Genomic DNA, 26,854 nt, shown 5'->3' on the forward strand with positions numbered 1-26,854 from the left:
AAATAAGGAGTAAAAGTGAGTGAACCTTGATAAGACTTCCCATTACAATAAGCACACTTTTAACAATGTTTTGAAAAAATAATCATTCATATTATCAAATAGTTCCAAATTCAATTTCAAATTCTATAGTTCTTTTTTCAAGATCTATATATCAATCAAGTATCAGTGCATCATAGTTCATATCATCATATCAGTATTAGCAACATCATAACATGTCTCAACTTTGCATTTTATTTTTATCTACTCAACTTCCATAGTTCATTTTTCAAGATCTATATATCAATCAAGTATCAGTGCATCATAGTTCATATCATCATATCAGTATTAGCAAAATATCATGTCTCAACTTTGCATTTTATTTTTATTGCCTCAAGATCTATATATCTCAATTTTTCTCTCATTTGTGCTCAAACGTTCTCCCCCTTTTGACATCAATCAAAAATAGAAAAGTAACAAAGCAAAGGCAAATGTAGACACATAATAGCACAAAGCAAATATTCATATTCATCCAAAGGTGTACATAGTGTCAACAATATCTGGTAGATACACACCAAATATGTTGACCCTATTGGTCACACCCAGTTTTGATTATGACAAATACTCTTGGTACTAATGGTTGTACTGAGAATTGCATGCAGGTTCACCTTGTGTGCGCTTTAAGACTAAAAGACTTATCATGATGGCGTGCGGTGTTCATGTCGATGAATGAAGAATCTTGTGATGCATTTTTATTTATTATTTAGTTTCTTCATTCTGGGATGTAATTTTACTATGGACTATACACTCATATGGCTTGTAATAATTTGCATCATGCATGATAGGTAGGTATGCTCAAATTGACCTTAGTTGGACTTTAGGTACCTACACGGACCATAAAAAGACCTTAGGGAACACCGGTCGACTGACACCGGACCTTTTCGGTGTCCTCAAAATTGGACCCCAAGTGACCTTAGGACACACACATTTACACATTTATTTGTTAGGCACTTGAATAGGGTTTGTATGTTTTGAAACGGGACCGAAATGCACACATGGTACACTTTCGGTCTACCAGCCAAGGTAGTTCAAAAAGCCCTGGTCGACCAGAACCTCTCTGGTCAACATTTTGACTATCTGGTCGACCGAATCAGATAGTTCAAGAAGCCCTGGTCGACCGAAACCTCTCTGGTCAACATTTTGACCATCTGGTCGACCGAACCAGGTAGTTCAAAAGGCCTTGGTCGACCGAAACCCCCTGGGATCAAAAGTTTGATCATCTGGTCGACCGACCACTTTTGTACTACAACTACCTGGTCGACCGGAGGATTCTTGGGAGAATTCTTAGCGGTCTGGTCGACCGAACCAGCTAGTTCAAAATGGCCTGGTCGACCGAAACTTGAAAAATTGGGAAATCGCCCTTTCTTGGTCGACCGTGCCCTTAGTTCAATATTTCCTGGTCGACCGAACCATTTAAGACTTGGTTGACCGAAACATTTTTGGTCGACCGGACCTCTCGGGTTGCTCTGATTTTTACCGCGGTTAAACATATTTTAAATAGGGTTAATTATTTTAAAATGATTTAAAACTTTCTTAATAATGCCCAATAGGTCCCCAACGGTCAAAAATACCTCCTTGCCTATATATACCCATTCATTTATCATTATTAGCCAGGATTAGCAAACTTGATTAGGACAAAACTCTCTCAACTCTCAAAACCCTATATTAGCCAAAAACTTCTTGCAAACACTCACATACTCTTCAATCTTTATTTCTCTATGCATTGTGAGTATTTCTATAAGACTATAGTGTGTAATCTCTCTAGCTAATACTCTCTTTTGGTATAAAGTTTGATTGATTTTATTTGAGAGTATAGCCTAAAGTTCTTCCACGGATTTCATTTGATAAATCTTGTGTGGGAAGACTTTGAGGGTTGTGGTTCTTGCATTGTTGTTGCAAGATACCTAAACCTAGAATTTGTGTGCAAAAATCCTTTTATGAAAAGCTAATCTTTCAAACAACTCCATTGTGCTTTAGACATTGAAATATCGTATTGAGTTTGTTTGATCTATCTTACTTAGTATATTTGAAACCCTGATCTGATTTTTTGATATTCGAATATTGTGTTTCAAATCCTGCTTAGATACACACTCTAGATCTTGATTGATTATCATACTTGATTGAGTGTTTAGCACACATTAGAGCACTGAGCATATCTACATATCATTCGTGCTTGCTTTATTGATTGAGCTGTATTGGTGCACACATCTGCTTTTCTAGAAGCATATTTTCGTGTACAAATTTTATACACATTTGTTGTATTTCAAATACTGTTGTATTTCCAGGCACGGGCCTGAAGAGGGAGACTAGCCCTGGATTAGTCCCGGATTGGCTTAGACCCGGTTAGGAAAGCTAAGTGCATCGTCCTGTTAAGGCGTGTAGGTTGAGGTCAGCCCCGCTAATTGACCTAGTTAAGGTTGAGGTCAGCCCTATGATAATTTGACCTGGTTGTAAACGGTGCCGCTCCACCCTTAAGTGAGCTATTAGTGGAATCCTCTGGCTTGCGAGCTAGAGGCGGGGACGTAGGCACAGTTGGCCGAACCTTGATAACATATCGTTTGTTTGTTTCCATTTCTGCAGTTTATACTTACAGCACATGTATATTATGGGCGAATGATGTATATGACTTAATTTCCACATTATACTTATCTACGCATTTGAAAATTGTATAGACTGACCCTAGGTTGTGTATATACTGTTGTTGGATAAATTAACCTAGGTGAAAAAGTTGTAAATTCCAATTCACCCCCCCCCCTCTTGGGATTGCACCAAAGCTAACAAAATAGAAAAATATAAACTAAGATATAAAGCAAATACAACTACAGAACTAAGATTCACAACACAAAAAGCAACAAAAAGTAATATCAATCATCATTAGTTGCATCATCATTAGCTGCATCATCATCTTTAGTACTTTCATCATCTTCCTCAGATTCTTCATTAAATGCATCATCAGTGGGAGGTGTAGAGCTGATATCCATAGGATCTGCACTATATGAGGAACTAACCTGATGTTGTTCCATACGACTAAGTTGCCGGTCAAAGGAGGAACATTTAGATTGAAGTGAGGCAAATCTCTCCTGAAGAGACTGAAGCCCTAAACGCATATCACTACTAAAAGTAGTGGACTGATGATGGAATGGAATAAACCAATAAGGAGCTTCAAGCTTGGGTTCTTGTTGCTGATTAGGAGGTGGAGTTGGTGCAGCTACTTATCTTGGTGGTCTACTTCCTTTTAGAAACCAGCGCTATTCATGTTTCATGTATCCCATTTGTTTCAGAGTTGTGGAGGAGAAAAGATTGTATCTAGTCCGTTTTATAAACAGCTCGGTAGGAGTGGTGACATCAAGGTGAGCAAATAGAAGATTAAGGATACCACCATATGGAAGAGTAACTCGTCGGGCTTCCAATCTTGACCACATCCATTTCAGAATTAAACTTGACAAGTCGAGCTTCTTCCCTTTCAACAGACACCATATGACAGAGCAATTGACATAAGACATATAATCATGTGAACCAGCTTGGGGTAAAATATTGTAAGTGATTATTTTCTGAAGCATCTGTGCTTAGAGGTTCAATTGCTTATACAAAGGAGGATTTCCAAAATAAACGGGCTCTTCAACCATTTTTAATGTTAGGAATTCCTTAGGGTTAAAGCCTTGTTCCATAATCCAAGTTTGTGCAAGAGTAGGACACTCAAAGTCACCTTGGCTAATATGGAGAATGGGGGGCAATGTCTGCGGAGTTAGGGCAATTGCCTTTTCCTTAACTTCGGTATTAAGTACCGAATTTCCTTGAACCATATGTAAAATATCTTCACAAGATTAGGATATAAACCTTTTGCTTGATAGACAACAAAGTTGAGGATTAGTGCGATGATGCATCTTCTTCTGGGTTTAATCGGGTTCCAACTTCTTAGCCAAAGAAGAGGGGTTAGGCGGCCAAAAGAGACCAGGCACAGACTAGCAGAGGGCTCAGATGATGACCCTCACCGATTATGATTTTAGGCTGATGTATACATTTCGTTTTGATGAGACTCGAGCCCATCCATGGAAGAAGTGTTGCATCGAGGACCTTGAGAAGAGGAAGATGGACCACTACATGACCCCACCTACCACCTATTATCATCCAGAGTTTGTGCGGGAATTCTACATGCATATGCAACACGATCCATCCACCGGCACCTGGAGCACCATAGTTCAGGGGATCATGTTTGAGTTGACATCCGATTTGATTGATCATGCATAGTCTCATGAGGAAATTGACGACATCCTCTAGCCACCAATTGATTCTATAGACGTCCACCCCATTATCCGTCACATGTTTCATGAATCCTACTATGATGGTGGTGACTACCATAAGGCAATGTGCACAGCGAGGGACCACTTGCCCGATTACTTGCTCCTCCTCAACCTTGTTTTATAGCATAATATTTGTGCATTTTGGCATCATTCAGAGTGGCACGACATCCACTTGCAGGTCCTCTATGTCGTGCATAGGGATATGACTATTGATATCCTTTAGCTAATCATGGATGATATGCTTACGTTTTACGAAAGAAATGTGAAGAAACCCTTTTTGAAGAATTTTCTGCTAAAGTCGGTGCGAGGACAACCTGCCTGGTAGCCCAAAAGGCACCTCATTCTATATGACCAGTTGATTATATCGATCTTGATTCATAACAAGATCAACTCGGGTGATCCAGATGCACATATCCTCATCGGAGTGGTCAACAATGAGAAGATATGAAGTAAGAGTTTGAGTTTGGTGGCCACAACATGGCTGAAGGTGAATCGGTGGGTGCCACTTAAGGGTGAACTGGGGATTGAGTTTAGAGTACCATGGTTACCTTGGGCCTAAGGAGCAGCTTCACCCTGCGGTGCCACCGCCACCCAGGGCTTCTAAGAAGAAGAAGAGGGTGACTGCTGCACCCTCCACCTCAACTGTTGCACTGTCCACCCCAGCTGTTGCTAGCTAGAGACGGTACCTCCTCCGCCAACTTCCCCCACTGCTATGCCTTAGGTAGGGGATAGCCTAGGCCGTCTGCTCTAGGATTTTGAGAGATTCATTGCGATGGTGCAAAAAGACCTTATGAAGACTTGGCAGGAGATGAGGTAGGGCTTCTGAGTTCTTTTTGATGCATTGCGAGTCTGCTTCCCGCATTCTTTAAAGTCCTTCATCTTCCAGGGATTCGTAGCTTCAGTATCCCCACCTGCACCGGCTAAGGCCCCAATTAGTACCCCTTGGCCTTTGGCATCTCCAACCTCGTCATCTCCAGCTGCTACTGCTCAAAGGGTTTCTGCTTCACCTGCCCCTTCATCACTAGCTCTGCAGTCACTAGTCCCTCCATCGCCTATGCCACAATCTTCCCCTCCATCTCCTGCTCTGCACTTTACCCCACCGGCTAGCCCTGTGGTGATGATTGATATTGAGTCTTTTAGAAATAGTGAGATAGATATTCCAACTAAGGTGGCTATGCACCAACATCTTTTTTTACGGGCGAGGCCTAAGCCCTCGTGAGTCCTCTAGTGCCCCATGTTGAGCCACCTACAGAGCCAACCTCCATCCCGACGTCATCAGTTACAACCTCAAAGCCTCTAGAGGTAGAGAGTGCCCATTCCTATCCTTCTCTATCGATGGCACTCATTCTACCCATCAACGTCACCAAGCGGCCTCTCTCCATAGTTACACCGCTCACTCTTACCCTAGGACACATCATAGAGAGTATGGTGCGTGACCAAGCAGCCAATCACTCCACTACTCTAGCCACTCGTGAGCCACCTACTGCTCTAGCCGCCCTCGAGCCTTCCCTCTAAGCTAGAGAAAAATTCATAAATGGAAAAGATCTACTTATACGGATCATCTAGACCTGATATGGAGGGGCTATCAAGCTGAAGTATAACCTCAAGGGGGCCCTTCTAAAGAATCGAAGGGGCCACTCCTTAACACATTCGTCAATCATATCAACATCCACTGATTGGACTTCATCGGATGGATGTTGGGAAGCGTAAAACATATTCAACCGGAGCTGTATATTACCAAAGAATAGATCCATAATCTCGATCTTACACTAAATGCAAGCATTAGCCATAACTAAGAATGGTCATCCTAAGAGGACATGGATCGGATTCTTGGTTGGGTTGGTTGGTTCCATATCCAAAACAATGAAGTCAACAGGGTAGTAACACTCTTTGACCTTAACCAAGACATCCTTTATTACACTTCAAGGCCTTTGCACCAATCGATCAACGAAGCTTAATGTGACTGTGGTAGGTTTAAGCTCTCCTAAATTGATTTGTTTGTAAATCGAGTATGGAAGTAGGTTCACACTCACTCCTAAATCTAAAAGAGCCCTATCGATAGTGTAATCATTGATTACACATGAGATGGTGGTAGCACCAGGGTCTTTAAGTTTTGGAGGAATGTGACGTAGAAGAATTGAGCTCACATGCTCGGTCAACCTAACTTATTTGTTCATGTGCACTGTAGACTTGTGCTTTTGGGTGCACAAGTCTTTGAGGAACTTTGCATATGTAGGCACTTGCTTGATAGTATCTAAGAGAGGAATATTAGCATTGACTTTCCTGAATGTTTCCATAATGGACTCAGTATTAGTTTCATTCTTAGACTTTGAGGGTGCATGAAGGGTTGCAAGGTATGACACTGTAGGAACATAATGGGGAAGTGTTCCATTATTAGAGGGGATAGATGTCTCGATATTTACTACAGAATTGGAGAAATAAGGGTTACATGATTCAACATTAGGCTCAACCCTCATCTTTTTTTTTACCCTTTCCTTAGTCTACCCCCTTGCCACTCTTAAGAATGGTCACTGCTTGGGCTTGCTCATGATATGTCGAATAACTAGCAGTTGGTTCACATTCTATCCCGTATTGGCACTTAGGGTTCACTATGGGCTGACTCGGCAACTTACCCTCATCTCTCCTACTCAAGGATGTAGCTAGTTAACCCATGGTGGCTTCTAGCTTGGCAATAAACTAAGAGTGGGAGTGGAGTAATTGCCGAACAACTTGATGATCAGCCTTGATGCCTTTAAAGCCTTTCAACACCGTCTCCTAAAAAAAATATCATATTAAGGCTGAGGAGGAGATGGTGGTTGATATTCTGATTGTCGAGGGGCAGACATAGGAAGATTTTGAGGTTGAAATGGGCGAGGAGGTGGAGCAATAGATGATTGCTGAGGTCTTTGGGCCTGAAAACTCGGAGCTTGTGGCCTCCATGAGAAGTTAGGATGTTTACTCCACCCATGGTTGTACAGGTTGGAGTTTGGGTCATTGGATAGCATATCGTACTAATTATGGGTGGCTTTCACTTCCTCATTCACAAACTCAGGTGTGGGAGGCTCATAAGGGCAGGTATAGCAAATGTAAGAGGGGTCAGAGCAAATGACACGCACTTATGCACATGTCACTGATGGAGGTAATTGTCCTAAGGACAAAACTTGATCTAATTTCTTAATGATGGTGTGCATGGTAGGTGCAAGGTCATGGTCGGCAGCTAATTCATAAACTCCCTTAGAATTGGGAGAAGAGGAATGGGATGGTATACAAGCAACAACAGTATGCGGCTAAGAATTCTTGGCAAGGGTCTCAAAGAGAATCCAAGCCTCATTCTCATGCTTCGTAAGGAAAGTACTTCCACAAGATGCATCAACCATGGATCAATCTCACTCGGCTAACCCCTCACAGAATGTTTGAACTAACTGCCACCTAGGGACTTGATGGTTAGGGCATTTACGCAGAAGGCCCCTAAAGCGTTCCCAAGTCTCAAAAAATTGTTCCCCATCTATCTATGAGAAACTGGTGATTGCATTCCTTAGCTGGTTAGTCTTCCCAATGGGGAAGTACTTTTCTAAGGACTCGTTTTTCATGGTGGCCTAGTTGGTCACCGAGTTTGGTTCTAGGGAATTCAGCCAATATTTGGCTTTGTCCTTCAGATAGAACAGAAATAGCCTCAAATGGAGGGTGTCATCACCAAAGTTAGGTATACGGATGGTGGAACAAATTTCAATAAACTCGTCAAGATTCTTGTATGGATTTTTAGTAAAATTTCCAAAGAAGTTAGGAAGCATTGAGATGGTGGAAATCTTAATTTCAAATTGTGTCGCCTCGACATTTGGGAATCGGATACGAGATAGTGAGGTGTATACATTGGGTGTAAAGTAGTCTCTAAGGGGCCAAAAAGGTTGCTCTTTCGTTGCAGGTCGACAGGAAGCATAGGGTTCCAGGTTATGAAAGGCGGGAACTGATTGACGTTCAACCATGAATTTGGATTCAGAAGACTCAACTAACTCTAGACTAGAGGTAGATTTCCTTATTAACTTACAAGATCTGTCAATGTCAAGGTCTATAGGCACTAACTTGGGATCTAAAGAGCGCAAACCTAGCATATACAAATTCAGCACACAATCAAGACTTCAAATATCAAACAAAAATTAAAAGCAAAAGAAATAAAGAAAAACAAAACACATAGTACACTACACTAAAAATTAGCTTACTACCGTAACTGAGTCCCTGTCAATAGCGCAAAAATTTGGTAGGCTTGCAAAGGCTTAGGTCTTTAACTACCAAAAATAATATTTATAACCTAACTAATCCTAAGTTCTGTAGAACGAAGAGTGAGCCGGGGTCGATCTTAGGGATTCTAGTGCAGTGGTAAATCAACCTTAATCTACCTTACTACACTTGAACAATAATGAAAAGATGGATATGGAAGTTTTTCTATCAACTACAAAAGCAATGAAAGTGAAATGCATTTACTTTTGGAAAGCAAGTCTCAGGTTATGAATCTGAATTAGGTTGTCGTTCGAGATAACTATTTCTGGTCACTTATCCCTACTAGGTTCAATGGTCAATCCACTCGAATGGTATAGGGTAGTGAAAAGTAAGGTAAACTCCCAAGAGGGGGAGTGAATTGTGTTTTTAAAATTTCTTTGGTTACTTTGTTTTTAAAAATTCCTTAGTTAAATTTTAATCTTAGCGATATATACTTTCAGCAATTTACCAATAACCACAATATTATTGATAATCAATTAAGTTTAACCAATATTCAATCTCAAGTTCAAATCTTTGACATTGACACTCAACTGATTAAATTCCACAAATCAGATTAGGATATTTTAAAAATAAAACTCAAATTTCAAATTTAAAAACTCAGATTTTATTCCTTTACTCTAATCAATATAATTTTTAGATATTTGATTTTTGAAAACTTTTAATTTAAAATACCTTGTAGCTGTTTTAATATTCAAAATCAAGACTTTGATGAATTTGTCAAACCAACCAACTAACTAATGTATGCTGAATTTAACTATGCTTCAAAACCAAGATTCCAGCACTCCTAAAAGTTTAGCAAGATATAAAGATCATACATGTAATATCTTTGTCAAAATTTAAAGAGATTTAGGGAGAAGAGCTTAGAACCAGATTTTTACAAGGTTCGGCCTGCAACCTACGTCCTTGCCCTAAGCAAGTGCTGTGAGGGCCAAGTTACAACCTCTCTCCTTCTCAGGTGGAGATCCCTCTCAAACAAGAATACCCCTTCTCGTTAGCCAACGATTCAACAACCCTAAATCGTCATAAACAACAAGAAAAACAAACTTTGTTGCTGTACAATGAACACTCTTAGTTAGAGTAGATTTGTACAAGTTAAAAGTACAATATACGTCAGCAAATAAACAATATAAAGATATGAAGCTCAAAGTAAATATCAATGGGGTTCTTTCTTAAATTGTAAAACTCAGTTGGAGCACAAGAATCGTAAGCTTTAATTCAGCAGGTACTCAATAATAGCTTTCAGAAAAGTATTCAGCAAGAACTTTTTGAAAGTGTGAGAATTTAATCAATAGCTGCTTGTTGATAATTATTGGTGTAATTAATCTTTAGGTTTAACACGCATTTATAGATAGAAAAAGTAATATTTTGTGTTCCACAAGTTTCTTGCAGTGTTTCCCAAGTTTTACAAAGATTGGGAACGAAGCAATCAGTTTTGGAAACTTTCCCTCACTGTTTTGATTTGAAAGTTATGAAGGTCAGTCAACTGAGACTATTGGGGTCAGTTACCTGATCCTTTATAATTCAGTGAGTTTTCAAACGCAAAATAGGGTCAGTCGCCCGATACTATTATATTTGCTCAATTTATTTAGCATAAAAATATCAGTCATCTGATCAAACATGGTCAATCGCCTAAAGTTACAACATTCCAAAAACTTCAATTTTTTAACACTTAGAAGGTGTCAATCAACTGATCCATGTAGGTCAGTTGTCTAAACTTGCAATGTTTCAAAAACTTTGATTTTTAACACTTTAAACCTTTGATTTTGTAAAACTTAAATAAAACTTATTTAAATACATTTTTCGGGGTTTTCAAAAATAGGTCTCTAAGTCCATAATAATTCCTAAGAGCTTCAACCATTTATATTGAAATTTAATGAAGTACTTACATGAGACTTCTTAAGATTCTAACTTTCCATAACACTAAGTCTTCATGTTTTTGCTTCCATTCTTTGAGTCTATCTTGACTTCTTTCTTCAAATGACTTTAAACTTCATTTGATCTTCTATTATTGAGTCCAAGCTTTTAATGAACTTCATCAAGCACTTGAGATTTTGAACCTTTTATTAAAACCACTTGAATCCTGAAATATCATCACTTGACCAAATATGTTAAGTTCTCATTGATTTGTTATCATCAAAATAAGATTCTTAAGCCTTGTTAGGCCAATAATCTCCCCCTTTTTGATAATGACAAATAAAGAGCAAAAATGAGTAAGTCTTAAAAAGGCTCCCCTTTACAATAAACATAGTCTTAACATAATTTTGAAAATAAGTCATTTATTTATATGATTGCATATCAGAGTTTTAGTTCATCAAATTCAATTCAAGTTCATATTTCAAGTTCATGAATGTTAAGTTCATATTTTTCAATTCATAATAATAATATCATCAACAATGTGTATCGGCAATGTGCTTTCAGTTTTACTCAAAAGTTATCCCCCTTTTGACATCAATCAGAAAGAGATAAACACAAACATGCTAAAGCATGGAGCAGTATCAATACAAAAATAGAGAATAATAGTTATCATGTTGTAATCAAGGAGTCCAAAAACAACATGAGAAACATCTAAGAATTACAAAGCAACTATCTGAAATACAAATTTCAAAAAATATCTAAGCATCTGCAGCTGTATTGTCATCTTCAGTTCCTTCTTCTTCTTCTTCATTTCCTTCTTTAGTGCCTGCTTCACTTATCTCCATAGCGGTCCTCCATAGCGACACTTTGTTTGCTGTATATCAAGTCTATTGACCCAGAAAAAATTGTTCATTGTCTTCGATTAATGCAATAATTAAATAATGCAATGTAAAATTATTGAATTTGATTTAGGTACAAAGACATTTGTTTCAAGTTGTTTATTTTTAATTTGTGAATGTAGTCTGTGCCACTGTACCTCTCTAGATGGCTCCGTACAAATACAAAGGAGTTCTCAACATTAGCTTCCAGTTGTCTATCACTATATGCATTCTAGTTGCAAACGTGTGGGCTCGGAGGGGGAGCTGAACCTTCTCTCGCCAGCAGAGGAGGAAGACTTGGAGAGAAGTAGACACAAGTAGCACATGAAGAAGAAAAAGGAAAGGAGGAGAGAAGTGTCCCATGTAAATTTCACAGGACCAGTGTGCGAGATTTGTTTAAATCTCGCAATCAAATGCTGCGAGATTACGTAACTCTCAACGGGAAAATTTTTCTCCAACAAAGTATTATTTAATATTTTATTATTAAATAATATTAAAATGAGAAAAAAAACTCAAACGATTCCCATTTTATTATGACTACTTTGACTAGTGAAAATTAAATATATAAAAAAAAAAAATGAAGATGTAAAGCACTGGTGCACTGAAACCAGTCGCGGCTGGTTCACATTCCGGTGAAGAGACCTCGCCGCGAAATGGGTTCTTGTAGTCTCCAAGCTGCTTCTGCCTCCGACCTGAAGTCACTCCGTAAAACTGCGATCTCTGAAATATATGGCATGAATAAGCCGAGGCTGACCATATCCATCCCAAAACCTAGCTCGAGTATGTTTGCCTTTCATCTCGCCTTGTATGTTGCTTTTATACCCATGATGTCGTCCAGTGTTTATAGTTTGATTGTTACTCTGCGCAGGATCTATGCATCTATCCGTCCAGTGCGCAGTTCGTTTTCGGCCTTGCATCGATATACACAAAGTACGCGAAGAGAATCTTTCATTCAACATTTTTAATAAAATTTTGATGAATAAAGGATGTCCAGCGCTGCAGTTTTCAATGCAATTAGCACTGTTCCAATCAATTTTATGTTTTAGCCCATTCTATTCAACAGTGTGTGTCTTCAAATGGTTGAATATGTGCGCAACTTTAGTGGACATCTGGATTAGGATTGGACTTGAGAATATGGATTGATGCAAAGATTCACGCACTCACCCCACACACACTTTAAATCTAAATCTTGACTAGTTTGGGCAATTGATGAAATTAAGAATTAGAATTTGGGAAAAATATAGCAGTTGTAATAATTTTGTTTATTAATCTGGATGAGCGATTAGACAAATTTGGAAGAAAATTTTTTTGGCACTCGCAGCACATATATATCGTTAATATAGTTAATAAATTGTGATATTTTTAACCTGTTTGTTGAGGCTTATGTCTGATATCTGGAACGACAAAAAAGTTTTATCCCTGCCTATTTCTGTCTTAAATTATGATTTGAGTCACCAATGGTCAGCATCTTGTTCTCATGTTTAGGTTGCATAACTGAATGCTCTTTCTCTATCATGGGAAGCCATGTTGGTCATTTTAGCAGTATGAACATTTCATGATACATGCATTTATTAGGACTAAATATGATTTTTTAGGGAAAAGTGAAACAGATTGTTGGGTCTACTCTTCGGGACTTAAGGGACTGTGGGTCAGCACTCATAACCAATTTCGAATCAGACAAGTCTGCAGCAGAATTTGCAAATTTGTATAAAGAAGATGGACTTGTGGGTGGTCATGTAATAATGCTTGGGGCAGATCCTTTGAGCACGTCTGTAGCCATTGAAGCATTACATGCCTATCCTGGTAGGTCAATGTTCGCCACCTTGCTGATGACTGATTTTTTACCTCATTATAGTGTTGTCTTTGTTAATTTGGTTATTGGGCCATCTCTATTTTTTTAGAAGGCTATTGGGCTTTATTGATGGAACTTAACTTTGATCTAAAAAATATAAATAAAAATAACAATAGTTGCAGCTGGGCGACCTTACTATCTTTTAAAAATATTTTTAGGATTCTATTTGGTTAAAAACAATTCCAATTGGTTAATACTTTCAAATCTAGTTGGAATATGATATTTTATTTCTCTTCAGAAAAAATTAAGTTTCATTTTGAGAGGATTGTGTTTTCTTTCTATGTGATTGGTGATGCAGTGAGAATTGATAAAGTTCGAGTAGTGTATTCCTTTTGTTTGGATATATATATATATATACATATTATTTTTAACAAAGAGATTTTTTTCTTGGAGGTTAAAACCAAATGTGTCTTGGCGATGCTACTTGCATGTTTGGTATGCATGTCTTTGTACTGCCCCTAAGGGGATAGCCATGGTTTTACCACTATACATGCATATTGGAGGTTTTAAGGTCAAACCTTGGATAGGCCTATGAGGTGGGGAAGGATTTTTTGGGATGGGAAATTTGGCTACCATGTTGTATGGTAGAGGCCATGTTGGTTACGTCACTCTTGATGAAGTCTAAAATAATGATGCACTCTATTTCTGTTCTGTTCATTTATTCCTGCTATTCTCCTTCAAAGTTAGACTTTTCAAAGATAAAAAATTAATTTCATTTGAACTTCTACATACTTAGTAGGTTTTATCCTACTGGCAACATTGAGATTTTGAAGGGATACATCGTAATTATGCCATTTCTTTCAACCTTCATGGTTGATAATATGTTTAAACTTACAGATTTGTTTTTTTCTTTGCTGAAATTATTGCGAGGAATGGAAACTTCTAGGCGGTTTGCAAGTTGGAGGTGGGATTAACTTAGAGAATGCTTTGAGTTATATAGAGGAAGGAGCCAGCCATGTCATTGTCACATCTGTAAGTTATGTTTCAATTTTTAATCATGTATTCATTGTATTTAGAGCTTATTTTAATAAGAGTACACAGCGCCATTCTGATGCCAAATTAAGGAGACATCTAGCTAGGTTGATCATTGAAGCTTGGACTGCATTGAATATACAAGTCATTTAATGACTCGATTAACTTTTTTGACTATTATAATGAATGCCCTATGTTTTATTTTCAAAGTCTCCTCCATTATTTTAGTATAGAAATTCCAATAGAATCAGGGGAAGTAATATTGTTCATAGTGACATGGTAAAAAATGGCTTTCTCATGGCATCGAAAGGGTATGTAGTGTATTTCATTTTAGTTCTTTGGATGTTAGACTTGAGTCACACTTTAATGTGCCCAATGTAAAGATTGGGGGCTTAACCTTATAAGTAGACCTAGAAAAATGGATAAAAATTTGTAAAAATCTAAACCAAATCGAATTGGTTTAACCAATGATCCACATGTTAAATGAGTCGGATATGAATTGCAATTTGGTCATTATTGGCCTAATCTACCATGGATTATCTGTTCCAATCCACTTTCTCGGGTTTATGGTGGATGCTATGAAGTTACAAATCAATACACTATAAACTTTCATAGTTAAAGTTATTGAGGAAGATTCATTTGTCAGTTTGTTTGGAATTAGTTTTTAGACTAGTAATGCTTTTTATATTTAAATTTATATGGAAAATTATATTTTAAATTATAAGTTTTTGTCAAGTTTTGAGAATTACATTCTAAAAATATTTATCTTTTCTTAAATTTAAACAGTTAGTTGTTTTACATTTATGACTATAGTTTTAAGAATAGTTATATTTTAAAGTGTACCAGATTATCAATTCAAACACAAAATCAATTATTGTGTTACGTCAAATTAAGAAAATAATGTTCTTTGAATGATGGATTATCCACCAACCACCATGGATTATCCGATCCATACCGCCAGCTAATTGAGTGGAATATGCTTTGTAATTTGCTCACATGATAATGCCACATATTATTTAATCCGATCCACTTTTCTAGTTCTACTTGTACATGTTTGTACTTTGGGATAGATGCATGGGAAAACCAAATGGAAGGAATAATATGTTATTTGGGGGTGTGAGCAGTTTGGGTTAAATATAGAAAAAAAAAAAAAAAAAAAAAGCAAAACCTCTAGCCCTCCAAATTCTCCCTAGCATTCTTATTGTTTGTACATAATTTGAAGGAAAACAAGATGTTTCATACAACTAGATATTTTCATTTTAAAAATTTATTAAAAACTTCATGGCGATGCATGATTCTAAAGTTTGTGTGGACTCACAACCTTAGAAAGGGATGTCATTGTTGGATTGGAAACTTAATCTATGTTCAACTTTTGGATCAAAATTTGGATCCCATTTGGTAATGCGTGAGACCCTATTAAAGCAACCAAAGTTTTTTAAATTTAAATATTTTGACTATTTTGATTAGGTTCCACAATTTGATGAGTTGGTAGGACAAATGTTATACTTCTAATCCAATGGTGGCGATCCCTTCCTATGGTCCTACTTGCACATGGATCCTATGAATATTTGCTCATATAAGAGGGATTTGCTCACCTGCTCATATTTGAGTTGCTATATATATAGATGCATGCGTGCAATGCAAGATAATCTTTTTAAACTAAATCTTTTTTATTGACACTTCTAAAATAACATTTCTTTTGAATTTTATTGTAGTATGTATTCAACAATGGGCAGATGGACCTTGAAAGGCTGAAGGATATTGTGCATCTTGTTGGAAAGCAGAGGCTGGTCTTGGATCTTAGCTGCAGAAAGAAGGTGTCGAAGATCTACATAAGAATATAGTTTTATATATTACTAATGTGAAGTTTTTGAAATTAATATTTGCCCTCTTTTGAAATTTCCTACATAACTGATGAAAACATTTGACAAGTAATTTAAGTGCCACTGCAAAAACTTTGTGGAATAATAGGGTTGAGAGGGTGATATTTTTATCACACCTAGAATTTGGCATGAATGTATGACACGGAGTTTCCATAATTGAACATGTTTTTTTTTTTTTTTTTCGGTACTGGAGGGTTGGAAGAGGGCATATTTTTCTTTTAGGGGCTGAGCCACTCTAACATCCCCTATTTATTACCTCTCCTTGTTTAGAATTCCCTCGAAGGTAGCCAAATTGTTGGAGAAGATGATGCAAGATTTTCTTTGGTTGAATCTTGAGGAGGATAGGAGAGACCATCTAGTTAGCTAGTGCTTACTAGACCTAGGTCAAAGGGGGGAATTGGGCATCAGGAATATGGTATTTAAAAAGCACCTTACAGGAAAGTACTTTGGAGGTTCTCTCTCAAAGTTGACTCTCTCATAAAGTGATTAAGAGCAAGTATGAGATTAAATGGAACGAGTGGGAGATGAGAGGTAGTGGCATCATCTCTTATGTGTGTCCCTAGAAATTGTGTCTGAGGTAGCTAGTTAGTTCTTTCCTCTTATTTTGTTCAAAGTGGGTAGCAGCAAAAAAGTTCATTTCTAGGAGGACGTATGGGTGGGGGAGTCATTGTTGTAGTTGAGGGTTCCTCGTTTATTTAAACTTCCATTGCTACATAATGCTCCCATCAGTTCCTCCGTTTCTTTTGAAGGGGGTTCTTCTTCTTTGGATTTCTATTTCCTAGGAAGCACCGATACTGATATGAGACATGGATATGACACAATATTGACACTGTTATATGAAAATTTTGAAAAATTAAGGATACAATATGACAAGAATAAGTTAATTAATTAATATTAATATCTATATTTGGGCATGTTACAAACATGTGGAGATTTTGATTTAAAATGAAATATAAGCACCATTCATGCAAAATTATCAATTACATATTTTACAAACTACACTAATACTATCATCAAATACATTCATATTATAGAATATTGGTTGAACAACAAATAAACAACTCATGTGCATGGCTGATCATGGGCAATGAGTGTCGCTTGTCAAGAAATTAATATATATATAAATCAACAAAGACTGGCAAAATGGGGATGACCTCATAGAGGGAGGGGGGGTGGGGGATTTTGGGGGCTGGGAGGTCCAAAGGTCATCTACAAGGCTGGTGTAGTGGCACTAGGGCTCCAAAGTCCAACCACTCCAATGTCAGAGAACTTGACTCTTGATCGCTTCATCTATTCTTATTTTTGTTTTCCGGGTTTTGTTAACAAAAAATAAAGGGGCAACATAAACACCACGTTTTGGTGCAAGAAGTGTCCTAGAGGTGTCCTTGCCATATTGGGAAGTGTCTAAGTCATGTTAAAAAATAAAAATTAATAAATTAATTTTTTATATGGGTACGATGTCAAATATGCGAGGGTTCCTGCATCATTCTGGACGTGGGCAGGTAAAGACGTTAGTTCAGGAAACTAGGATTAGATTAGGAACTTGGAATATAGGGACACTTACGGGTAAAAGCATGGAAATTGTGGATACAATGATTAGAAGAAGAATTAATATAATTTGCCTTCAAGAAAGTAAGTGGGTGGGGGAGAAAGCTAGAGAAATCGATAAATCAGGTTTTAAACTTTGGTACACTGGAAAAGAAAAACATAAGAATGGAGTAGGCATTATTATAGACAAAAACTTAAAAGATAGTGTTGTGGATGTAATTAGAGTAAGGGATAGAATTATAAAAATCAAAATGGTATTAGGACAAGAGATAATAAATATCATTAATGCTTATGCTCCTCAAGTTGGCTTAGCAGAAAATCTTAAGAGACAATTTTGGGAAGATATGGATAGTATTATACAAGGCATACCAGGGACTGAGAAAATATTTATAGGAGGAGATCTGAATGGACACGTTGGAAGAGATAATAAAAATTATGAAAGGATACATAGAGGATATGGATATGGAGACAAAAATGAGTCTGGGGAGATGATCTTAGACTTTGCTATGTCATATGATTTTAGTATAATGAATACTTGCTTTAAGAAGAGAGAAGAACACTTAATAACCTTTAAAAGTGGACAAAATAGAAGTCAAATAGATTTTTTTTTTAACTAGGAGGGTAGATCGTGTATCATGCAAGGATTGTAAAGTTATTCCAGGTGAAAGTCTAACCACACAACATAGAGTCTTAGTGTTAGATATATGCATTAAAAAATGGGAGAAAAAGGATAAAATAAACCAGTGTAGGAGAACTAGATGGTGGAACCTAAAAGGAGAAAATATAATAAAATTTAAAGATAAAATGATCAAAGATGGGGATTGGACCTTAGAGGATGGGATAGATTCAAATACTCTTTGGAATAGATTAGCTAGCTCTATTAAAAAGATAGCAAAAGAGATTTTAGGTGAATCAAGGGGAAGATTCTCAAATAGCAAAGAAAGTTGGTGGTGGGATAAAGATGTACAAAAAATCATAAAGACAAAAAGAATTTGGTATAAAACGTGGCGAAAATGTAGAAATAGTGATAACTTTGAAAAATATAAGGAGGCAAAAAAAGATGCAAAAAAGGCCGTTAGTGAAGCTAAATATAGATCATTTAATAGTTTGTATGATAGATTAGGTACAAAAGAAGGGGAAAGAGATATATTTAAACTTGCTAAAGCTAGAGAAAGGAAGAACAAGGACGTAGGAAATGTAAAATGTATAAAAAGTGAGGATGATATTGTCTTGGTTAAGGACGAAGATATTAAAGAAAGATGGCGAAGTTACTTTAGTAAGTTGTTTAACGAAAACCAAATAGAAGGCTTAAATTTAGAATTGTCAAATGAGGAAAAGACTAAAAATATAAGATTTATTCGAAAAATTAGAGTTAACGAAGTTAAGTTTGCACTAAAACAGATGAAAAATGGGAAAGCTATGGGACCAGATAACATCCCAATTGAAGTTTGGAAATGCTTGGGTGATAATGGAATTATATGGTTAACTAATTTATTTAATACAATTGTAAAAACTAAGAAAATGCCAGATGAATGGAGGAAAAGTACTTTAATACCTATATACAAAAATAAAGGAGATATTCAAAATTGTAATAACTATCGTGGAATTAAACTTATGAGTCATACGATGAAACTATGGGAAAGAGTAGTTGAACAAAGATTAAGGTTAGAAACGAAGATCTCAGAAAATCAATTTGGTTTTATGCCTGGGAGATCTACCACAGAAGCTATTTATCTTTTAAGAAGATTAATGGAAAAGTTTAGAGAAAAGAAGAGGGACTTGCATATGATATTTATTGACCTTGAGAAAGCATATGATAGGATACCTAGGGAAGTTCTATGGTGGGTTTTAGAAAAAAAGGGTGTATGTTGTAGGTATATCGATGTCATTAAGGATATGTACGATGGAGTAATGACTAGTGTAAAGACTATAGATGGAGAAACTAGAGAATTTCCAATTACCATAGGTGTACATCAAGGATTTGCTTTGAATCCTTATCTTTTTGCTTTAGTGATGGACCAATTGACTAAGAGTATTCAAAAGGAGGTTCCATGGTGTATGTTGTTTGCAGATGATATTGTATTAATTGACGAAACTAGGGATGGAGTAGAGGCTGAGTTAGAATTATAGAGAGAAGCTTTGGAATCTAGAGGCTTTAAGATAAGTAGAAATAAAACAGAATATATGAAATGTAATTTTAGTAATGATAGGAGGAATATTAGAGACAAAGTTAAACTTGATGATGAAGAAATAATTAGCACTTGTAGATTTCGATACCTTGGATCTATTATGCAAGTTGAAGGAGAAATTGAAGATGATGTAATGCATAGAGTTAAAGCAGGTTGGGTAAAATGGAGAAGTTCTTCAAGTGTTCTATGTGATTGTAGAATACCCTTAAAATTGAAAGGGAAGTTTTATAGGACAGCTATAAGACCAGCTATGCTATATGGATCAGAATGTTGGGCGACGAAGAAACATAATATCCAAAAAGTAGAAGTTGCTGAGATGAGGATGCTTAGATGGATGAGTGGTATAACATTGAAAGATAAATTAAGGAATGAACATATTCGTGGTAAGTTAGGTGTAGCTCCTATAGAAGATAAGATAAGGGAAGGACGACTCAGATGGTATGGACACTTGCAACGTAGGCCTTATAGTGCACCTGTGAGGAAGAGTGACTTAGTTACTGTGGGGGGCAGTAGAAGGGGTAGGGGTAGACCTAAAATAACTTGGGAGGAGATAGTGAGTAAGGATTTAATATCTTTGAATCTATCAAAAGAAATGGTCCATGATCACATAAATTGGCGGAAAAGGATTCATATAGCCTACCCCACTTAGTGGGACTGAGGCTTGGTTTTGTTTGTTTGTTTGTTTTGTTTTGTTGGATACATGTTGGCATGTGTCGGGCAGGTGTCAATATACGATACGTATCAGACACCGACACTTCAGGCTTCCAAAAGTGTCTGTGTTTCCTAGTCTATTTCTTTAGGAATCTCAATGAAAGAGAGGTTGGTGAGCTCACTACCCTTCTTTCTTTTTTGGACCATATATACCGTCCCTTGGTGAGGATGAGATTGTGGGAGGGTGATTATTCAGGTATGCTCACTTCTAGATCCTTCCTCTCTCACCTTTTGAAACCTCCCTCCCCTACCCTTTTTTCCTTGGAACCACATTCTTTGGAGGGCTAAGGTGCCTAGGAAGATTCAGGCTCTTGTCTAGACCATGATTTTGGAAAGGATAAGTGCGCATTTTGCTTTAGAGGAGAAGACCCTATAAGGCTCTCAGTCCTGATGTGTGCATCATGTGTTGTGAAAGCAACAAAATGAATGCTCATCTTTCCAAGCATTGCAGGTTGGCATGCAGCTATGGAATGCCCTTTTTTTCATTTGCGGGGGCACAGTGGGTGGCTTCGGGAAAGGTGGGAGAGTTTTTCTTGGTTCAGCTTAGGGGTTTTGGAAAGAATAGAAATGGTAGACCTCTTTGGAATGCAGCTGTTTTCGCTATCCTTTGGACTTTGTGTAATTAGAGGAATGCTCGGATTTTTAAAGGTCTCTCAACCTGCTCACAGCTATTATAGGGTTGAGTGACTTTCTTCACTCCATTATGGGTGCACTGCTTTGGATTTTTTTGGGGATTATCATTGTCCAACCTCATAAAGAGATTGGAAGGCAGCGCGCTTTTGTAATTGACACATATATTGTTTTTCCTGTTTTTCTTTGGTATTTTATAGCTTTTCTTTGTTTCTAGTTTTCTGGGGAAGACTCCTTGTCCTCCAAATCATGTATTCTGTTTCTCAGTTTTATAAATATTGTCTTCTTTTATCCAATAATAATAATTAAAAAAAAAAGACGCATTGTTTTGTGCTGGCATCTGTGTTCATATATTATAATGAGGGCTACAAGCCTTAATGCAAGGCATGATACTTCAATAGAATTAGTAGTAAATATTTTTTTGCCATTCTCTAATAAGTGAGAAAGCAACTGAAGTTGAATCTTGTTAGAGTACTTTAATTTTCTTTTTAATGTCTCTCCCCTTTCTTATGAATTCTTTTTTTCCTCTTCCTCTGTGAAAACTTGCTCTTCCATTTACCATCTTTCCTTAGAATATGCAGATTTTGTTTGCAGGAAGGTAAATATGCAATTGTCACTGACAGATGGCAGAAGTTCAGTGATGTATATCTTGATGAGAAAATTCTAGAATTTCTTGCCATCTATGCCGATGAGTTTCTGATTCATGGCGTCGATGTTGAAGGGAAAAAGTAAGTCTTACAATCTTGTCGTCATTTTAAAGAAAGAAATGACTTACTATGTACTTTCATTCTGAAAGCATAAGAATGCCACTGTGGATAGAATCTTGCCATCATTTAAGAAAAGAAAATCACTTACTACTTCATTGTGTCAAACTGATTGCATAAGAATGCCACCATGGATAGTCTCTACTTTTTATTGCCAATATGCCCCAATTTATAGAAACATTTTCTTCTACATGCATTGTTTGAGAAAAGTAGTTATTTTAACTAGAGCATATTAGAATGTAAAGGAAATGGAAGAATTGTTCAAGACGTTTGAAAAAGTCTATTGAAGACTTGAAATGGATCTTTTGTGTTTGTGTGTGTTAGGTAAATTCTATGTCAGTAACGAAAAAACTTAATGGACTCATGTCAATTGTCCTGGATTTCCATTTACATGATCAAGTATTGCATTTCCTACTCTCAATAGACACCTCGGTTGAAATCAACCTTGTTGATACCATTATTTTCCATGTCAATAAAGTACTTTATTAAATGATTCAAATTTTATATATTTAGGAACTTTATGTAGAAAATTTTGTTTGTGAGCTTGGAAATAGAATTGAATGGAATCTTAAGTTTAACTCGAAGTTTACAACTGTGCTCTTGAATTGGCAAATGACTTGCTGTAATTGTATAGAGTACATTGTATTTATATTAAAATGATCTAACTTCAACTTATTTATTGCAGGCTTGGAATTGATGAGGAGCTTGTGGCATTGCTTGGGAGGCACTCTTCAGTATGTAACATTATTTTTCTGTATCTAAGTTTTTGTTTCATTTCCAGGTTTATTTCTGAGACCATCATTGTACCTTTCTTGCTTCTTCAACTCCATATTTTGCTCCCAAATGCTCAGGGCATCAATTGCTTTACAATTGCAGCCCCATTGGGTCAATGCTGTAAATATTCATTTTACTAACTGGATTTTCTTCCCAGTCTTGTTGATTAGAAATAGTTTTTCAAGAAACCTGCTTAGACAATGACTCATGGAGGTGTATGAGTGGAAATCATTTTGTGTGTATATATGATCTTATGGTTATATTCCTATTTCTTAGGTCCTACCCAAGACCCAGTAATTAAGTGAAGTTTTTTTTTTATCATTTAAGTGTCGTCCCTCACCTCTGAATTCTTCATATGCTATGTGCATCGTTGATGTAAAATCAGATCTGTAAGTCTTATGCATGGCTTCAAGCCGTTCGGATAATTTTCTAGTAGGTTGCATTTGGAATAGATAAACTTCCCAATATTATTTTAGAAATCAGTGCTTGCAGCTTGTGCAGGATCATAACTCCCCATGATGAAACTGTGTTCTTGATATTGTGATGCATTCAGCTGGCAATCCATTTCACAAATTGTTAATATGCTGCCATTTGGGTGTCAGATTCCAGTGACTTATGCTGGTGGTGTTACAGTAATGGCGGATTTAGAGAGGATAAAGGTGGCTGGGAATGGACGCGTGGATGTTACCATCGGGAGTGCCTTGGATATCTTTGGCGGTAACTTGGCATACAAAGACATTGTTGCTTGGCATGCGCAGCAAGAGGCCTTAGTTGTCTAGCCTTTTGCAACTCCATTGTTTTGTTTGTATGCTATCATATCTAGTTTTAGCTCGCATTTCAGTTGTTTTTGTGACAACTGATACTATATTTTCAATTTTTTTTTTTTGATTGCTAGAACTTCTTGTCAGAACCTTATATTATCCTAGTTCAGTACTCAGAAATCATATTAACCACAGGAATAGAGCAGGTGTGACACTAAACCCCAGAAGTTGTAGCACCTACAATGGCCATTTAGGGCCAAATGTCGATCATTTTTCCTTTTTTGGAGTCTCATGGATCTTGATTGCAAAGAGAGATGTTGAGTTATGCAATCTTCTTTGTTCAAATATTGTGGCGCGTTGATGTGCATGGTTAGAGCATATTGTTCCACAATGGTACTTCACAAGGAGCCTTTCTGCTTTGGTCTCGCTTTTTTCCCCTAGTGAAATGTTCCACATGAAATTAGTGTGATGACTTTTTACATTAAGAATAAAATGACGCCAAATAAAATGGAATTGAATGTCACTTGATTATTTAGGTTCTCTATTTAACTTTTCATTCTATTTTATTTCCAATTCATTGATATTCTACAAATTAAATCTGAATTTATTATAATGGAATTTTTGCACTATAGTTTCAAATAATTTGAACACATTGCACCCACAAACTTTGTGGTGCAAACAAATAAATCCCCCATTCCAATTTGCCATTAATTTTAAATGAGTTGCTTGACTGAATTGGGTGGAAAATCGCTAGTTAGATACCCCTTTTTGGGGGTTGGGGCAAAACTGTACTGGGGTTTTCATTATGTTTGAAATTCGTACGTATCCTATTGTTTGTTTGTTTTTTTTGTTAATAAATAATTTTTAAATACTTATTTTATTTTATTTTTTTCCCGGAGTGAGGTTAGGCGTGAGAGAGATTGAGATTGGAACCCACAATGTATGGAAAAGCTTAGCCACCACTAGGCCAAAGATGCTTTAGACTTGGATTGGGCTCTTTGTGGTTGGTAAAAGAGTTGAATAGAGCTCATGAAAGTGGCTTGATTATGGTTGAAAAAAGGAAGGCAAGGTTTTTGAAGATGACACTACTTCATGCCTCTCTGGGTGGGGCTTAATTGGCTAAGCTAAAAAAATGGAGTGTCGTTTGTTTTTCTTTTTTAGTTTATAACTATGTTGCTTTTTTCATGAAGGATATTTTCATGTTTTCATGATTTGCTTACCTACAAATGAGAACCCAAACACAAAATAAAATAATTATCATAATCAATATAGCTCAGTGTTATAAAAGATGCATAAAATAAATAAATAGAGATGAGAAGGAAATTGATATGGTTTGGTTATACTTACTCCACGGGCGGATGGGATCAAAATTTCATTATCACAGGAAGAATTATAATATGACATGGAACCGGTCTTGTACAAGATATCTCTATCTTTTCTTTATCTCTCCTTTTCTTTCTATATACCCTACTTACTTCAAGCATGCAAGTAAGAATTCAAACATGCAATGTTTATACAAACATGCAAAGATATGACTTACAAATGTGAGAGGTAGGGTGCCGTTTTATAGGGCCATATGGATACCAATACATTTATTGGGGTGGAAAATCAAAAGTGGTGGAAGATGGGGTGGTGGAAGATGAGGTGACATCCATATTTCCCATAACCTATTTTTCAACATTCCCCCTTAAATGTCACTCATATATTAACTACTTCTACAAAGATCTTTAAGGTGTTTCATTCCGATAAGATGAACCAATTTCTTAAATGTTATAATAGGCAAAGTTTTGGTGGACAAATCTGCTAGATAATCACTTGATCGGATCTGATGAACATTTATATCATCATTCTTATGAAATTCATGTGTATAGAAGAATTTTGTAGAGATATGCTTTGTTTTGTCATCTTTTATGTATCTTTCTCTTAGTTGAACTATACATGCAGCGTTGTATTCATATAATACTATTGGAATATTCTTGATTGATTGAAGATCACAATTTACTTGGATATGAGAAATCATTTATCTGAGCCACACACATTCCCTACTAGTTTCATGGATAGTTAGTATTTCATAATGACCGGAGGATGTTGTTATAATTGTTTGCTTTACTAATTTCCAAGAAATAGAAGTTTTTTTGTAAAGAAATACATATCCAGTTTGAGATTTAGTATTGTGAGGATCAGATAGATATCCAGCATCTACATATCCCACTAATTGAGATTTGGAATCAAATGAGTATAATAAACTCAAATCAAATGTACCTCTCAAATAGTTTAAAATGTGCTTAATTCCATTCTAGTGACGCCGAGTAGGAGCAAAGTTATATCTTACTAGTAGTTTTACAACAAATGCAATGTCAGATCTTGTACAATTGGCCAGATACATTAGAGAGTCGATAACACTTAAATATGGTACTTCAGGTCCAAGTAATTCCTCCCCCTCATCATGAGGTCGAAATGGATCCTTCTTAACATCAAGTAATCATACCATCATTGGAAATCTCAAGGAATGAACTTTGTCCATATAGAATTGCATTAATACGTTTTCAGTATATTTACATTGATGAACAAGAATTCTACTATTTACATGTTCAATCTATAGGCCAAGACAATATTTTGTCTTTCTTAAATCTTTCATCTCAAATTTAGCTATTAAATAATTAGCAGCTTCAGTGAGCTCTTCAAGATTCTCAATTAAATTCAAATCATCAACATAAATAGTAATTATAGAAAATCCAGATTCTGATCCTTTAATAAAAAACACATGGACAAATTAGATTATTTATGAATCCCTCTTTCACAAGGTACTCACTTAATTGATTATACCACATGCGTCCAGATTGCTTTAGTTCATCTAAAGAACGTTAAAGTTTAATTGAATATACAATTCTGGGTTTTGCTTCAGGCAATTTAAATCCTTTAGGGATTTTCATACAAATTTCATTATCCAATGATCCATATAGGTATGATGTTACTACATCCATAAGACACATGCTCAATCGTTCTGTGATTGCTAGCCCAATTAAGAATCTGAGTGATTCCATCCATTACGGGAGAATATATCTCCTCATAATCAATTTCGGGTTTCTGCGAGACATCTTGTGCCACAAGCCTTACTTTATATTGAGGAATTTCATTATTTTTATTTCGCTTGCGCACAAATACTCATTTGTATACAACAGGTTAGACATCTTTTAGTGTCTGAACTACAAGTCCAAAATTTTCTCTTTTTGATAGAGAGTTTAATTCTAATGTGATAGCCTCTTTTTATTTTAGTTAATCACTTCTATATCGACATCGATTAACAGATTTAGGTTCAAGATCCTCATTACTTCAGGTAATGACAGTACCTACTATACATGCAAATGTGTTGTTGTCAATAACTTTATTTCTATCCACATTTGTCATGTGTAATGAATTGAGATC

At 36.4% G+C, this 26,854-nt stretch overlaps 1 protein-coding gene and 1 non-coding gene across 7 annotated transcripts; both read left to right on the forward strand.

The window, feature by feature from the left end:
- The first annotated feature begins 7,772 nt into the window (after window positions 1–7,772).
- Window positions 7,773–7,878, forward strand: LOC131159002 (small nucleolar RNA R71). The gene has a single exon (XR_009137616.1). It is a non-coding gene; the product is annotated as a small nucleolar RNA R71 (small nucleolar RNA).
- Window positions 7,879–11,883: 4,005 nt separating this feature from the next.
- On the forward strand, window positions 11,884–23,773 carry LOC131157622 (1-(5-phosphoribosyl)-5-[(5-phosphoribosylamino)methylideneamino] imidazole-4-carboxamide isomerase, chloroplastic). 6 transcript variants are annotated; one of them, XM_058111914.1, is made up of 8 exons: window positions 11,884–12,124; window positions 12,213–12,274; window positions 12,940–13,147; window positions 14,083–14,168; window positions 15,884–15,985; window positions 21,724–21,857; window positions 22,579–22,627; window positions 23,270–23,773. In XM_058111914.1, exons 1-8 carry the CDS (start codon window positions 11,998–12,000, stop codon window positions 23,444–23,446), a joined length of 945 nt encoding a protein of 314 aa, XP_057967897.1. In that variant the 5' UTR covers window positions 11,884–11,997; the 3' UTR covers window positions 23,447–23,773. The 6 variants fall into 6 exon arrangements, with proteins under 6 accessions (XP_057967897.1, XP_057967900.1, XP_057967896.1 ...); XM_058111917.1 differs by having other exon boundaries at window positions 11,886–12,124; window positions 23,301–23,773; XM_058111916.1 differs by having other exon boundaries at window positions 11,917–12,124; window positions 12,955–13,147.
- Window positions 23,774–26,854: the final 3,081 nt, after the last annotated feature.

The sequence above is a fragment of the Malania oleifera genome, chromosome 6, assembly GCF_029873635.1.
Source record: "Malania oleifera isolate guangnan ecotype guangnan chromosome 6, ASM2987363v1, whole genome shotgun sequence".
NCBI lineage: Eukaryota > Viridiplantae > Streptophyta > Magnoliopsida > Santalales > Ximeniaceae > Malania > Malania oleifera.